The 12,501-nt window shown below is 51.2% G+C and overlaps 1 protein-coding gene across 1 annotated transcript in view; it reads left to right on the top strand.

Moving 5' to 3' along the window:
* The window catches only part of LOC144120283 (sulfotransferase 2A6-like), a 31,086-nt gene extending 22,945 nt beyond the window's left edge, over positions 1-8,141 (top strand). Inside the window, exon 3 of the mRNA XM_077652679.1 lies at positions 7,791-8,141. Coding sequence (XP_077508805.1) covers positions 7,791-8,141 — 351 coding nt within the window. The remainder of the gene's footprint in view (positions 1-7,790) is intronic.
* Positions 8,142-12,501: the final 4,360 nt, after the last annotated feature.

The following is a 12,501-nucleotide window of genomic DNA, read 5'->3' as shown; positions in this document are numbered from 1 at the left end:
CGGGCTGACCCTGCCATGCCAGAGGCTACCAAGGTGCGCCACCTCATGCGTGGTGTGAAGGAGCAGCTCTTCGCTGGCCTCATACGCGACCCACCAAGAACCGTCGCTGACTTCGCTAAAGAAGCCACAGGCATGGAACGTTCCTTACAGGAACGCAGTGCGCAGTACGGTCGTCCGGGAAGTGTTACGGCCAGCAACTATTGTGCGTCCCTGCCAGTCGCCGGGGACGAGGCTCTTCGGGAGCTTGTGCGGAGTGTAGTTCGCGAAGAACTGCGCAACCTCCGCTTAGATGCTCCACCTGCCAGTGTTGCAGCTGTAGCCGATGCCGTCCGCGAGGAAATTCGGCGAGCAGTCCAGCCAGCACCGACACCACAGCCGGAGCCGTACGCCAGCAGCTACAACGAAGCCCTACGGACACTGCAGCCGGAGCCGTACATCATGAGCTACAATGAAGCTCTGCGGAGACCTGCGCCAGTTCCACATGCGTTCCGCCCTGCTGCCGAATAAACGCAGGGGTACTTTCCCTCCGCCGAGCTGCGTGACCCGCGCCCTGTTCGAAAAGCTGACGTGTGGCGCACACCCAACAACCGGCCACTATGCTACCACTGCGGGGAGCCCGGTCATATCCTCCGCAACTGCCCCTACCGGCGGATGGGATTAAGAGGATTTCCACCGAGCGCACCTCGACCGCGCTATGGTGAGAGACCGCGAGACATTGAGCAGTACCTGGCCGATAATGTGCTGCCCTCAACGCCTCCACGACGCCAGTCTAGGTCGCCGTCTCCAAGACGAGTTCCTCCACCCAGTCATGCACCATCATCTGGCCAATTCAGAGGCACGTCTCCCCGCCGGGAAAACTGAAGACGGCGTCCTCTGGGGGTAGGACCGCCGCTGCCGCAGACAGTGAACAGCCTCCATCCGACGATTTTATGCGACGACCCCACCCGCCGACCTCACCGACGACCTCAGCGACGACCCCACCGACGACGGCACCAAAAACCTCGCCGACAAATTGTCAAACAATTGTTTCCGCCGCCGAAATTCTTGTTGCCGCCGATGGCTATGACGTATCTGCATTCGTCGATACCGGAGCCGGCTTTTCTGTCATGAGTAGTAACCTAGCCGCAACCCTCAGAAAAGTTCTAACACCTTGGAATGGGCCGCAGATACGCACAGCTGGTTGCCATGTGGTAGCGCCGGTTGGCGTCTGCACCAGCCGCATAAAGATCCGCGGTGCAACTTTCACTGGCTCCTTCGCCGTGCTACGAGAGTGCTCTAAAGAACTGATTCTCGGCATGGACTTCCTTAAAGAGTATGGGGCGGTCATCAACCTGCACGAGCAATTGGTATCGTGCTCGACACAGCGAGCCGTTGATACCGACTCCGAGCCGCACAGAGCACCATTACGCATCTCTGATGACCACACAACGATACCGCCGAGAGCAAGCAAGTTTGTCACAGTCCAGTGTGATACCAGCTCCGGTACTCGGGGCATTGCCGAAGCGAATATGTCGCTGCTACTGTCTCGGCAAGTTTGCGTTGCTCGCGCCCTTGTCGACCTTGTTCACGCGCGTACCACGCTCTTAGTGACCAACTTTAGTTGTGAACCCCAACATTTGACGAAAAACACGGTGATTGCCCATTTTGAAGAACTTGGCGACCATGCCGGCCAATGTGCCTTATCAACAACGGCCCCCGAAATAGCTGAACAGGACACTGCAACAGCCATTAGGACCGACGTGAACCCTGACCTTCTGACCAATCAGAAACGCCGCGTGGAAAGCCTTATTGACTCTTTCCGCGACTGTTTTGCATCAACATCGAAGGTTCGCCAGACGCCAATAACTAAGCACCGTATTATCGTCGACAGGGACCAGAGACCGCTATGTCAGCGTCCTTATCGTGTTTCGTCGAAGGAGCGCGATGCTATCCGCCACCAAGTTGCCGAAATGCTCCACGACGACGTCATACAACTATCGACGAGCCCCTGGGCGTCACCTGTTGTTCTCGTCGCAAAGAAGGACGGCAGCCTACGGTTCTGTGTAGAATATAGACGTCTCAATAACGTTACCAAAAAGATGTCTATCCACTGCCGCGCATTGATGACTCATTAGACCGCCTCCGCCATGCTACCTACTTTTCGTCACTCGACCTTCGTAGCGGTTATTGGCAAATCGAGGTCGACGAACGTGACCGAGAAAAGACCGCCTTCGTTACTCCTGACGGACTGTACGAATTTAAGGTGCTTCCTTTCGGCTTGTGTTCAGCCCCTGCGACGTTCCAACGTATGATGGACACCGTACTAACTGACCTGAAGCGGCAGTCCTGCCTTGTCTATCTCGACGACGTCGTGATTTTCTCCGACACGTTCGAGGAGCACCTGAAACGTTTGCGTGCCGTCTTCGAAGCAATTCGTTCTGCGGGTCTGTCTCTCAAGCCTGAAAAGTGCCACTTCGCATTTCGGGAGCTCAAGTTTTTTGGCCACATTGTGAGCGCTCAGGGCGTTAGCCCCGACCCAGAAAAGACCGCCGCCGTTGCTGCATTTCCCCAGCCAACAGATAAACGAAGCTTGCGGCGTTTCCTGGGGCTTTGCGCCTATTATCGTAGGTTCGTTCAAAACTTCTCCAAGCTCGCAGAGCCGCTGACTCGCCTGACAAAAGACTCTGAACCCTTTTTCTGGGGCCAAGATCAGGAAAAAGCTTTAGTAGAGCTTAAGGCCCGCCTCCAATCTACGCCTATCCTTGCCACTTCGACGAGCAGGCCGACACGGAACTGCACACAGATGCTAGCAATGTGGGCCTCGGTGCGGTGATTGTGCAATGGCAAGACGGTGTGGAACGCGTGATCGCATACGCAAGTCGCACTTTGTCCCGTTCCGAAGTGAATTATTCTACAACGGAAAAGGAGTGTCTCGCTGTTGTGTGGGCAATCACAAAATTTCGTTCATACCTGTACGGCCGCCCGTTTCGAGTCGTCAGCGATCATCACTCCTTGTGCTGGCTTGCGAACCTCAAAGATCCATCGGGGCGACTTGCACGGTGGAGCCTTCGGTTGCAAGAGTTCGACGTCACCATCGTGTATAAGTCGGGTCGGCAACATAGCGATGCAGACTGTCTCTCCTGAGCTCCTCATCCGTGCCCTCCAGATGAGTCCGACGACGATTCTGCTTTCCTCGGCGCTGTCACCACATCCGACCTTGCCCACCACCAGAGGGCCGACTGCGATCTGCTGCCTCTAATCGAGTACCTCGAAGGAACCGCTCCGTCTCCGCCCAGACTCTTCTCGCGCGGACTTTCGTCGTTTTGCTTAATAGATGGAGACGCCTCCGCCACAAGTACTACTGGCCACGGCTTGCTGCGGTTGTCCAACGCTTCGTTCGAACCTGCCGTGAGTGTCAACGACGGAAGGTACCACCGACAAAACAGGCCGGCCTTCTGAAGCCAATTGATCCACCGCAAATCCCATTCCAACAAGTCGGCATGGACTTACTGGGCCCATTCCCGGTGTCCTCCATGGGAAACCGGTATATTGTTGTTGCCACGGACTACCTAAGCCGCTATTGTGAAACCAAGGCTCTTCCCCGTGGCACCGCGGCTGAAATTGCACAGTTCTTTGTTCACCACATCATGCTTCGCCATGGCGCCCCCGTGGTTGTATTAACTGACCGGGGAACCGCGGTTACGTCGGCTCTTACACACGAGGTCCTCCGTCTTAGTGACACCAGTCATAGAAAAACGACTGCTTACCATCCTCAAACGAATGGACTTACTGAGAGGCTGAACAAGACCATCACAGATATGATGTCTATGTATGTCGACGCTGACCATCGCAACTGGGACGAAATACTTCCCTACATCACGTTTGCGTACAGCACCGCCCTCCAAGAAACGACGCGCTTCACCCCCTTCCGTTTGGTGTATGGCCGAGATGCCCTGACCATGCTTGACGCCATGCTGCTCCCGGATTGTACCCCCTCGTCTGTCCCAGGCGCTGACCAATTCGTTCGCGATGCGGAAGCCGCTCGCCGCCTTGCTCGACAACGCATTCGCCACCAGCAGACAACTGACGCCCGGCGTTACAACCTCCGCCACAGGGAGGTGATTTACCAACCCGGCGAGCACGTCTGGGTATGGAGCCCTATACGTGTGCGCGGTCGCTCTGAAAAGCTTCTGCGGCGCTACTTCGGCCCCTACGAGGTGCTACGTCAACTCAGCGATGTGAACTATGAAGTGTACCCGCAAGGAGTTGTCCGGTCTTCTCGCCCGCCCAAGTCTGAAGTCGTCCACGTGTCCCGCATGAAACCGTATTACTCCCGTTAGCCCCTCCCGGAGTTCACATTCAGTGCTGCCACCACACGCCATCGCACTTTCGGTGTCTCCACACTCTTTATCCGCCTTGCCGGAGGCATCGAGGCGATGCCTCTTGAAGGGAGGGGGGCAATGCCACACTGCTCACTTTCTGCGAGCGCCGCCATGCAGCCGAGCGGCATTACTGGGCTCGTGTGGGAGCGAAGAAGAGGACGTTCCCGTTCGAACGCGCGCTGCTGGGTTTCTGGCCTTCGGATTAAAAAAGCCCCTTTTCGTGCCGCCCTACGTTTGTCGGCGACAATATTGTCAGGGCGGGCTCAATTTCGCACACATGATCAATTGGTGGACAGTAAACGTGGCATTTGTTGTTCACATGTAGTTTGTTTTAGCGCAAATTATTGAACGCTCCAGTGCTTTTGCTGAATTCTAACAGCTTTTTCCGAGATTGTCTGGTCGCCATACAGAAATCTTTAACATACAGTTATTCTTTTGCGATATGATGTGGTCTTTGGTAATGGGGAAAATAAATTTAACAATTATCCGCCGGGTTTTAGCTGGAACGAAAGGCCCTAACCAATGCGCGCGATAGATGACCTCTCCACTTATTTGCAGCGAGAGGGAATCAGTTAAAAGCGATCGTACCTTGTGCTCGGTTAAGGGCACAAGTCTCATTTGCTTCAATTGCACGAGAAATTAAATTGTCTCGGCGTGAACTATCCTTGTACTCATTGAGACGAGTTTGGATCGCGGTAGTCTCACTTTTAGCAGCATGTGTGACTACGCGACTAATACTCCTGTCACACGGGTACTTTTAAGGCCTTGGGAACTAAGACCCTTTGCCCCAAAGGCGCGTGATGGCCATCTACACGGCAAAGCGTCGAGACCTTTGCGAAAAAGGTCCGTAGCCGCAAAGGCGGCCGTCAGCGGCCTTAAATATGCTTAAAGGAGCAATCCAGACGGCAGCGCCAGCTAGCGAGCTCAAAGAATAAAAAATTAACGCAATTTTTAGTTTTGCAAACGTAAAAAATATCTCATTTATCTTATTTAATGGTTAATTTTGCGTTACAGTGCTTTTAACCATAGAGGAGGCTATGACTTAAGACATCTACACTGCTAAGAAAGGACTTGAACGCTTTTCAGCAGCCGCATCGACACACAGGTGTTTGCGCTTCTCCCTTTGCTGTTTTTTCTTCGTTTGCTCTTCGTTGTGTGTGCGTATTTCGCTTGCTTGTGTTTTCTGTTTTCCCGATCGCATATAGTTGAACTCCTTTATATATTTCTAGTGATTTGTTTTTAACCGTATGTAATTTTAATTTTGTAAAAAATTTTAATGGAGGCAGGTAGTATTGAGGCCTCTCAGGAAACAGCCGAATTGGGCGCGCAGAAGTTCGCAGCAAAAAAAAAAAACTAGAGGACCGCGCGCCCACTGGCCGGAGAGCGAAACCTGGGCACTTATCCGTATCTGGGAAGATCACCTCTGAAATTATTCCGGAGCCCTCCACTACGGCACCTCTCTCTTCCTTTCTTCTTTCACTCCCTCCTTTACCCTTCCCTTACAGCGCGGTTCAGGTGTCCAACGATATATGAGACAGATACTGCGCCATTTCCTTTCCCCCCAAAAAAAACCAATTAAAAAGATCACCTCTCTGAACTGCACGGCGAGAAACGGAACGGGCCCGTTTACGAGGCCATTGCTACTTCACTGGCCGAACAAGGCATCGCAAAGACAAAGTACCAGGTGCACTCCAAGATAGAAAACTTGACAACAGAATATCGGTGAGTAGTGAACATAATAATAATAATAATAATAATAATAATAATAATAATAATAATAATAATAATAATAATAATAATAATAATAATAATAATAATAATAATAATAAAAATAATAATAATAATAATAATAATAATAATAATAATAATAATAATTGATTTTTGGGGAAAGGAAATGGCGCAGTATCTGTTTCATATATCTTGGGACACCTGAACCGCGCCGTAAGGAAAGGGATAAAGGATGGAGTGAAAGCAGAAAGGAAGAATAGGTGCCGTAGTGGAGGGCTCCGGCATAATTTCGACCACCTGGGGATCTTTAACGTGCACTGACATCGCACAGCACACGGGCGCCTTAGCGTTTTTCCTCCATAAAAACGCAGCCGCCGCGGTCGGGTTCGAACCCGGGAACTCCGGATCAGTAGTCGAGCGCCCTAACCACTGAGCCACCGCGGCGGGGCTTAGTGAACATAGCCCAGTGCTACTTTTATACATACCGCGGATTTATATTAGATCCCTAAGTGTCGCGAAATTTTGTGCCATGCAAAACGCGCGGCAGCTTTCAAAACATGCGACTGGTGAGGCATAGTTATGACTCACATTATGTGAGAGGGGTTGCTTCATCGGGATGGGGGCAGCTTCTGGCTTTACACACAATGTGCAATGTGCGAAAATGCGTACTTGCCGCAGTAGCCTTGTTTATTCAGTAGCAACAGTTAAAATGGGCATCTGTAGAAGATACTCTTTTGACTACCTGAGTGTTGGAAGCATAGTGCTCATGGTACTCTGTTTGAGGAGGTGGTCACGAAAGCACACTGGCCAAATTGCCATACCCTGGACATTCTACTGAGAGCTGCACAGATTTTCTTGGAAGCCTGCCAGTACATGACCGCTCTCTCGTGGAACAGAGTAGCTGCCAACCTGTCAGCACAGTCGAAGAGGCAATTTTATTTGAAGAATATGAATCTCCATCTGCAAGGACGACATCTCAACCTTTGAAATCTGAACAAATATAAATGCCAGGCTAATACAGAGTAGAAAACTGCTCGTGGGAAAATTCGGTGCCTTTTATTCAAGGCAGAAATCAAGCCAGATTTTTATTGGTTGAAGTCTGAAGCCATACTGCACAACAAACACTGTTCATAAGTTGCGCATCGAAGTCTTTGTATCGTTTATTTTGGATAACAACGCTTTTACATATGTTATGACATGAAGGTGCATCAAACATATGAATGCAAGATTGGTAAATCACGCTAAGTGGCAACTTAAAACATATCAGCAGGTGATCACAGCTCTGTTTGTTACTGAGGTGTAACGGACAGAGGGTCATTTCATTTGTAACACAATCATAATGGCGAACAAAAAGATAACGCCTTTACATACGTTATGACATGAAAGTGTATCAAACACATGAATGCAAGATTGGTAAATCATGCTAAGTGCCAAGTTAACGTATATCAGCAGGTGATCACAGCCATGTTTTGTACTGAGGTGTAACGGACAGACTGACAGAGGCTCATTTCAGTTGTAACACTCTTGTGACGGCAGACAAAAAGATGGTTTACCCCTGTAAACATAAATGTTTTCATGGACAACACTTATCAGAGCACTGAAAGAAAGAATAGCTTGAGGTCTATTTGTTCAATTTCTTTGTGAGCAAGTGATTTACCTCTTATTAATGTTTCATCATTGTTTCAAACGCTCTTCATACAGATTATCTCCGCCATGGAGACTGGTGCCGTGTATGAAAGCTCATTTGAGCTTGAAGTAACGGCTGAGGCAGCTGGTACATCTGCTGCTGCAGAAGACCCTGCACCAGAGCCTCAACAACACTTGCGGGACTCAGCAAGCACTCCCACAGTTGTTGCTAGTACCAGCCGCCAGCAGCGGAAGCGGAAGCGACCACTTTCGTCAGCCCAGGAGACCCAGCAATGTCTGCTAGAGGAGCAGCGTCTCCTGCGGCAGGATCTCAAGGAGTATAGAGAAGAACTTCAGCTCCGTGAGCGACAAGAGAAAGCTGAAGAAGACCTTGTTCAGGTGCTCAAGGACTTCCTGAACAAATAAATATGTATAAATCCCAGCTTGCATTCATGTAGATGCTACTATTGGGCCACAGGCTTCGTGAAAGGCACAAGGCAGTGTTGCGATACAGTACTGACAGCTGTGCAAGTTTAACAACAAAGCGACAAAAAGTACCTCAGAAAAGGCAAGGGATTATGAACAGGGCAAATTTGATGTGCACTGTCTTGCACTATCAATAACTAACCGTGAAAGTACTGATGCTGTGTACAAAGACATTTGTTCACACAAAACGCATATTGACACATATATCCATATCAGAGCTTCTGTGTCTTGAACGAGGGTAACCATGTCCAGATCATGCCACGTCAGAAATCGCCCTGAAGGAGTGCTTCTCACACCAATGAAATTGGGTGGGAAACCCCGCTGAAGTCAGTTAATTAACGTGGCTGTTCAGACATCTAGGTTAAGAAGTTGACGTGACTGGAGTCATCCATTCTAATTATTTTGTTTGTGCAAGAAAACCACTTCATCACGAAGGTTTGCAGTGGATGGTAGCAAGACACAATACTAGACCTGCTGCAGTCCCACATTGGCATCAAATGCTACCTAGGATTAGGTATGCTGCTTAGAGGTACAAAACATGGGCAGCACTCTTCGTCATGTTCAGTGCCCTTCTACTGCAGCTGCTCAAAGTAATGCACAAGGGCTGCCCGAACACTAGCCCCTCTATCAACTTCTAACTGCGTAGTATGAGCAGGTTGCTGAAAAGCTCTGTCATGCTGACAAACCTCATCCAACCATTGCTGCTGTAGCCGGGCACCAAAATGTCCACATATGTTGTTGAGAGTACAGCAGGCTCTAATAATCACAGGCACATGCCTGATCTCGCACTCCATCCTTTTCATGGTATATCGAAAGCGGGTTTTCATTCTTCCAAAGGCATTTTCAACAATCCTTCGGGTTTTGGATAGATGATAATTGAACAGTCTTTTTTCCTCCCGTAAAGGACCATTATGCAGGAAGGGTTTCATGAGATTCTCCGTCAGGGCAAACGCCTGGTCGCAAAGGATGATCGGGGGCACAGCAGTGCCATTAATCCCTGTGACTGGCGTCTTGAATAGCGGCCCTTCAACTTTTTCAGCCAGATCTGATTTAGTATACACATGGGAGTCTAGGCACCGTCGTGTGCTGCCTGCAGAAACGTATCGAGACCGTTGTTTTGGTACATAATAAAGCGGTTTTTTTTCCCCGACTGTAGGTGTGTCACTCGTCGCGCAAGACCACGGCTCGCGGACCCCATTCTCTGCTAGTCGAGGCCTTCATTTGGCGCCAACGTGAATATTTTTTGAGAACTGGTTCGCCCTGCCAATGTCACAATTTGCTATTAAATTTGCAGGGCTTCTTTTTCCTCGCGTTTACCCATGCAATGGACTTCAAGGTCAAGTTGCGGTGCCTCCCGGTATGCAGTGAAAGAGCCGTCCCTGAAGGCAAAATGTTTGAAGGTGCATATACAAGAAACAAGGCAGGACTCCGATCTTATAAGGTGAGCACATATCCTGATGTCTCATCTGCTTCAATAAAAAGGTGAGTACACAGAGACGTTGAGAGGTAGTCGACTGAATCTGGACAGGGCATCTTCTGACGGCCACTCGGCTCCAACCTCGCCTCCTGGCTGCAGTGGAGGAACCTTGTACATGGATCATGATCTGCGGTTGAATTTTCCAGTTAAAAGGTATGAGAGTTACGCCAACAAAAAATTTGTCTGCGATTTTCTTTTACGAATTGCAGGACTATCAGAAAGCAAAGTCAATTTCTGACAGCGCTGTTCTGAAGCGTGTAGTACATATCGCATTGGTAGGTCCGCATCTTGGAGACGTAGACAACGGCCGTTCATAACAAAGCAAGATTCCACAGACCGCTTTCGCAAAGAATTCTTGCCGCCTGACTGCATTATCCGTACAAAAGTCGGGCTTTGCACAAGAATGCAAGGGGAAACTGAGGGCTTGCTTGAGTTTCTGCACCGCTTCCAAGAGCTGCATGAACGAACGAATCCCGAAGTACCTGAGGCGGAGAAGATTGCGCATGCCGCACACCGGTGCCACCCGAGGTTCAAGCCGTATCTACGGCTCTGCCCGTTCGAAGACTTCGACGACATGGCGATGGAAGAGTCCCGCCTCGAGGCGTCATTCCTGGCGGAGCTTCAGTACAAGCCACCTCCTCAGGCTGAAGCCTCCCACCAGCCCTCTTGTGCATGGCTCGGATCCACGGCCGCACACGGCTCGGCGTCCCAGTGCCACACAGCCTCCGCTTACACTTCAGGGAAACGCGGAACTAATATTAGTCATGCCGATCGACTTCAAGATTGCCTCTGTTGTGGAGGCCATGGCCACTACGCGGCCTAGTGCCCGAGCCTGACACGACCTTAGGGAAGCCCCCTGAAGTAGCAGCCGACTGCCACAGTGGGTGCAACTCGTCCGCCCCCTCCCGCTCAGAGAGTTGTGGGTGCAACTCGTCCGCATCCTCCCGCTCAGGGATTTGTGGGTGAAACCCGTCCACCCCTCCCGCTCAGGGAGTTGTGGGTGAAACTCGTCCGCCCCCTCCCGCTCAGGGAGTTGTGGGTGCAACTCGTCCGCATCCTCCCGCTCAGGGATTTGTGGGTGCAACTCGTCTGCCCCATCCCGCTCAGGGAGTTGTGCGTGAAGCTCGTCCGCCCCCTCCTGCTCAGGGAGCTGTGGGTGAAACTCGTCCACCCCTCCCGCTCAGGGAGTTTGGGTGAAACCCGTCCGCCCCCTCCCGCTCAGGGAGTTGTGGGTGCAACTCGTCCGCATCCTCCCGCTCAGGCATTTGTGGGTGCAACTCGTCTGCCCCATCCCGCTCAGGGAGCTGTGGGTGCCACTCGTCTGCCCCATCCCGCTCACGGAGTTGTGCGTGAAACTCGTCCGCCCCCTCCTGCTCAGGGAGTTGTGGGTGAAACTCGTCCACCGCTCCCACTTAGGGAGTTGTGGGTGAAACTCGTCCGCCCCTCCCGCTCAGGGAGTTGTGGGTGCAACTCGTCCGCATCCTCCAGCTCAGGGATTTGTGGGTGCAAGCAACCCGCCTTCAGCACTGTACCGGCGGCAAACGGAAACTAGAACACTGCGCAGTTCTCCGCCAGTCCTCAAGTTCGGGACAACTAACGCAAAAGGCAAAGAACAGAGCAGAGTGTTCTTATCGTCACATCATCCTGCGGCCACGAAGCAGAGCCGCGGCCAACCGCCGGACCAGCTGAGACAGAGATTACTCCTTCGGTTCAAATCGTCATGGGCGCAATCGGCAATGCCGCGCCCATCGTCACCACTGGCCGTGTAGACATCAGAGCCCCAAGAACCCCCAAAATGTACGGTGAGCGCAGTACCGTCAACTTCTTGCATTTGCCCTAACCGCCAAGACAAGGCGCCACTTGTCGCGGTCGGACTGGCCGGAATAGAAATCCCCATCTTTCTAGACGCAGGCTCGATGGTTTCAGTTATTGGCGATCGCGTCAAAAGTGCCTGCGAGACCGAACGTCTCCAGTTGCGGAGTGTAAATACTAACCACCTTATGGCGTCGGCTCACATAGCGCCTGCAACTTCAGCAGCCGTTTTAACGGTTACTGTGAATGGGCGAAAAATTAGACAGCCCTTCCTACATCTTCCTGGCTTGTCCTTCCCAGTCATATTGGGGCGTAATTTCATAGCAAAGGCAGGCATCGTGATATATCTTCATAAGGGCGCCTACCGGTACGACATCGGTGCACAAGCTTTACGTTGCGACCAAGCTTCCCGAGCAGCAGTAACAGTTGCTTGCCACAAACAGCCCTTCGGTCAATGCCACAGGAAGTGGTATTCTCACTGTTCAGAAATCTTTCACGAGGTCACCAGCGGAAAAATGCAGAATCGAGACGACACTCAAGCCCTTTGCTGCAATGTTCACATAGTCTCCTGGGAAAGCCAAAGTGCTAAGTAATTGGATCGACACCGGCTGTACGCGCCCAATCAGATTTAACCCCAGTCCCCTGAGCGTGCACAAGTGAGCTCTTCTGGATGGTGCTCTTGACAAAATGGTGACCACCGGTGCGGTAAAACCCTCAAAAAGGCCCCAGGCGTCTCCGGTTGTTCTTGCGTATAAAAAAGACGCCACAGCACGATTGTGTGTCGATTATCGACGGCTCAATGCTGTGACAGTGCGAGACTCGTACCCGTTTCCGTCAGTGGACTCTTATGTATTAACTCGGGTCAGAAAAGCTCTTCACTACTCTCGACTATAGCAGGCCTTTTCTGCAAATCCCGATTAACCACTGTGGCACCGAGAAAACGACATTCACTTGCAATCGAGGATTGTTCTATTTTGTTCGATTTCCCCGCGGTTTGTGCAACTCACCTGC

The sequence above is a fragment of the Amblyomma americanum genome, chromosome 2, assembly GCF_052857255.1.
Source record: "Amblyomma americanum isolate KBUSLIRL-KWMA chromosome 2, ASM5285725v1, whole genome shotgun sequence".
Taxonomy (NCBI): domain Eukaryota; kingdom Metazoa; phylum Arthropoda; class Arachnida; order Ixodida; family Ixodidae; genus Amblyomma; species Amblyomma americanum.
The sequence above is the reverse complement of the archived record's forward strand: the minus strand, read 5'-3'. Positions and strand labels throughout refer to the sequence as shown.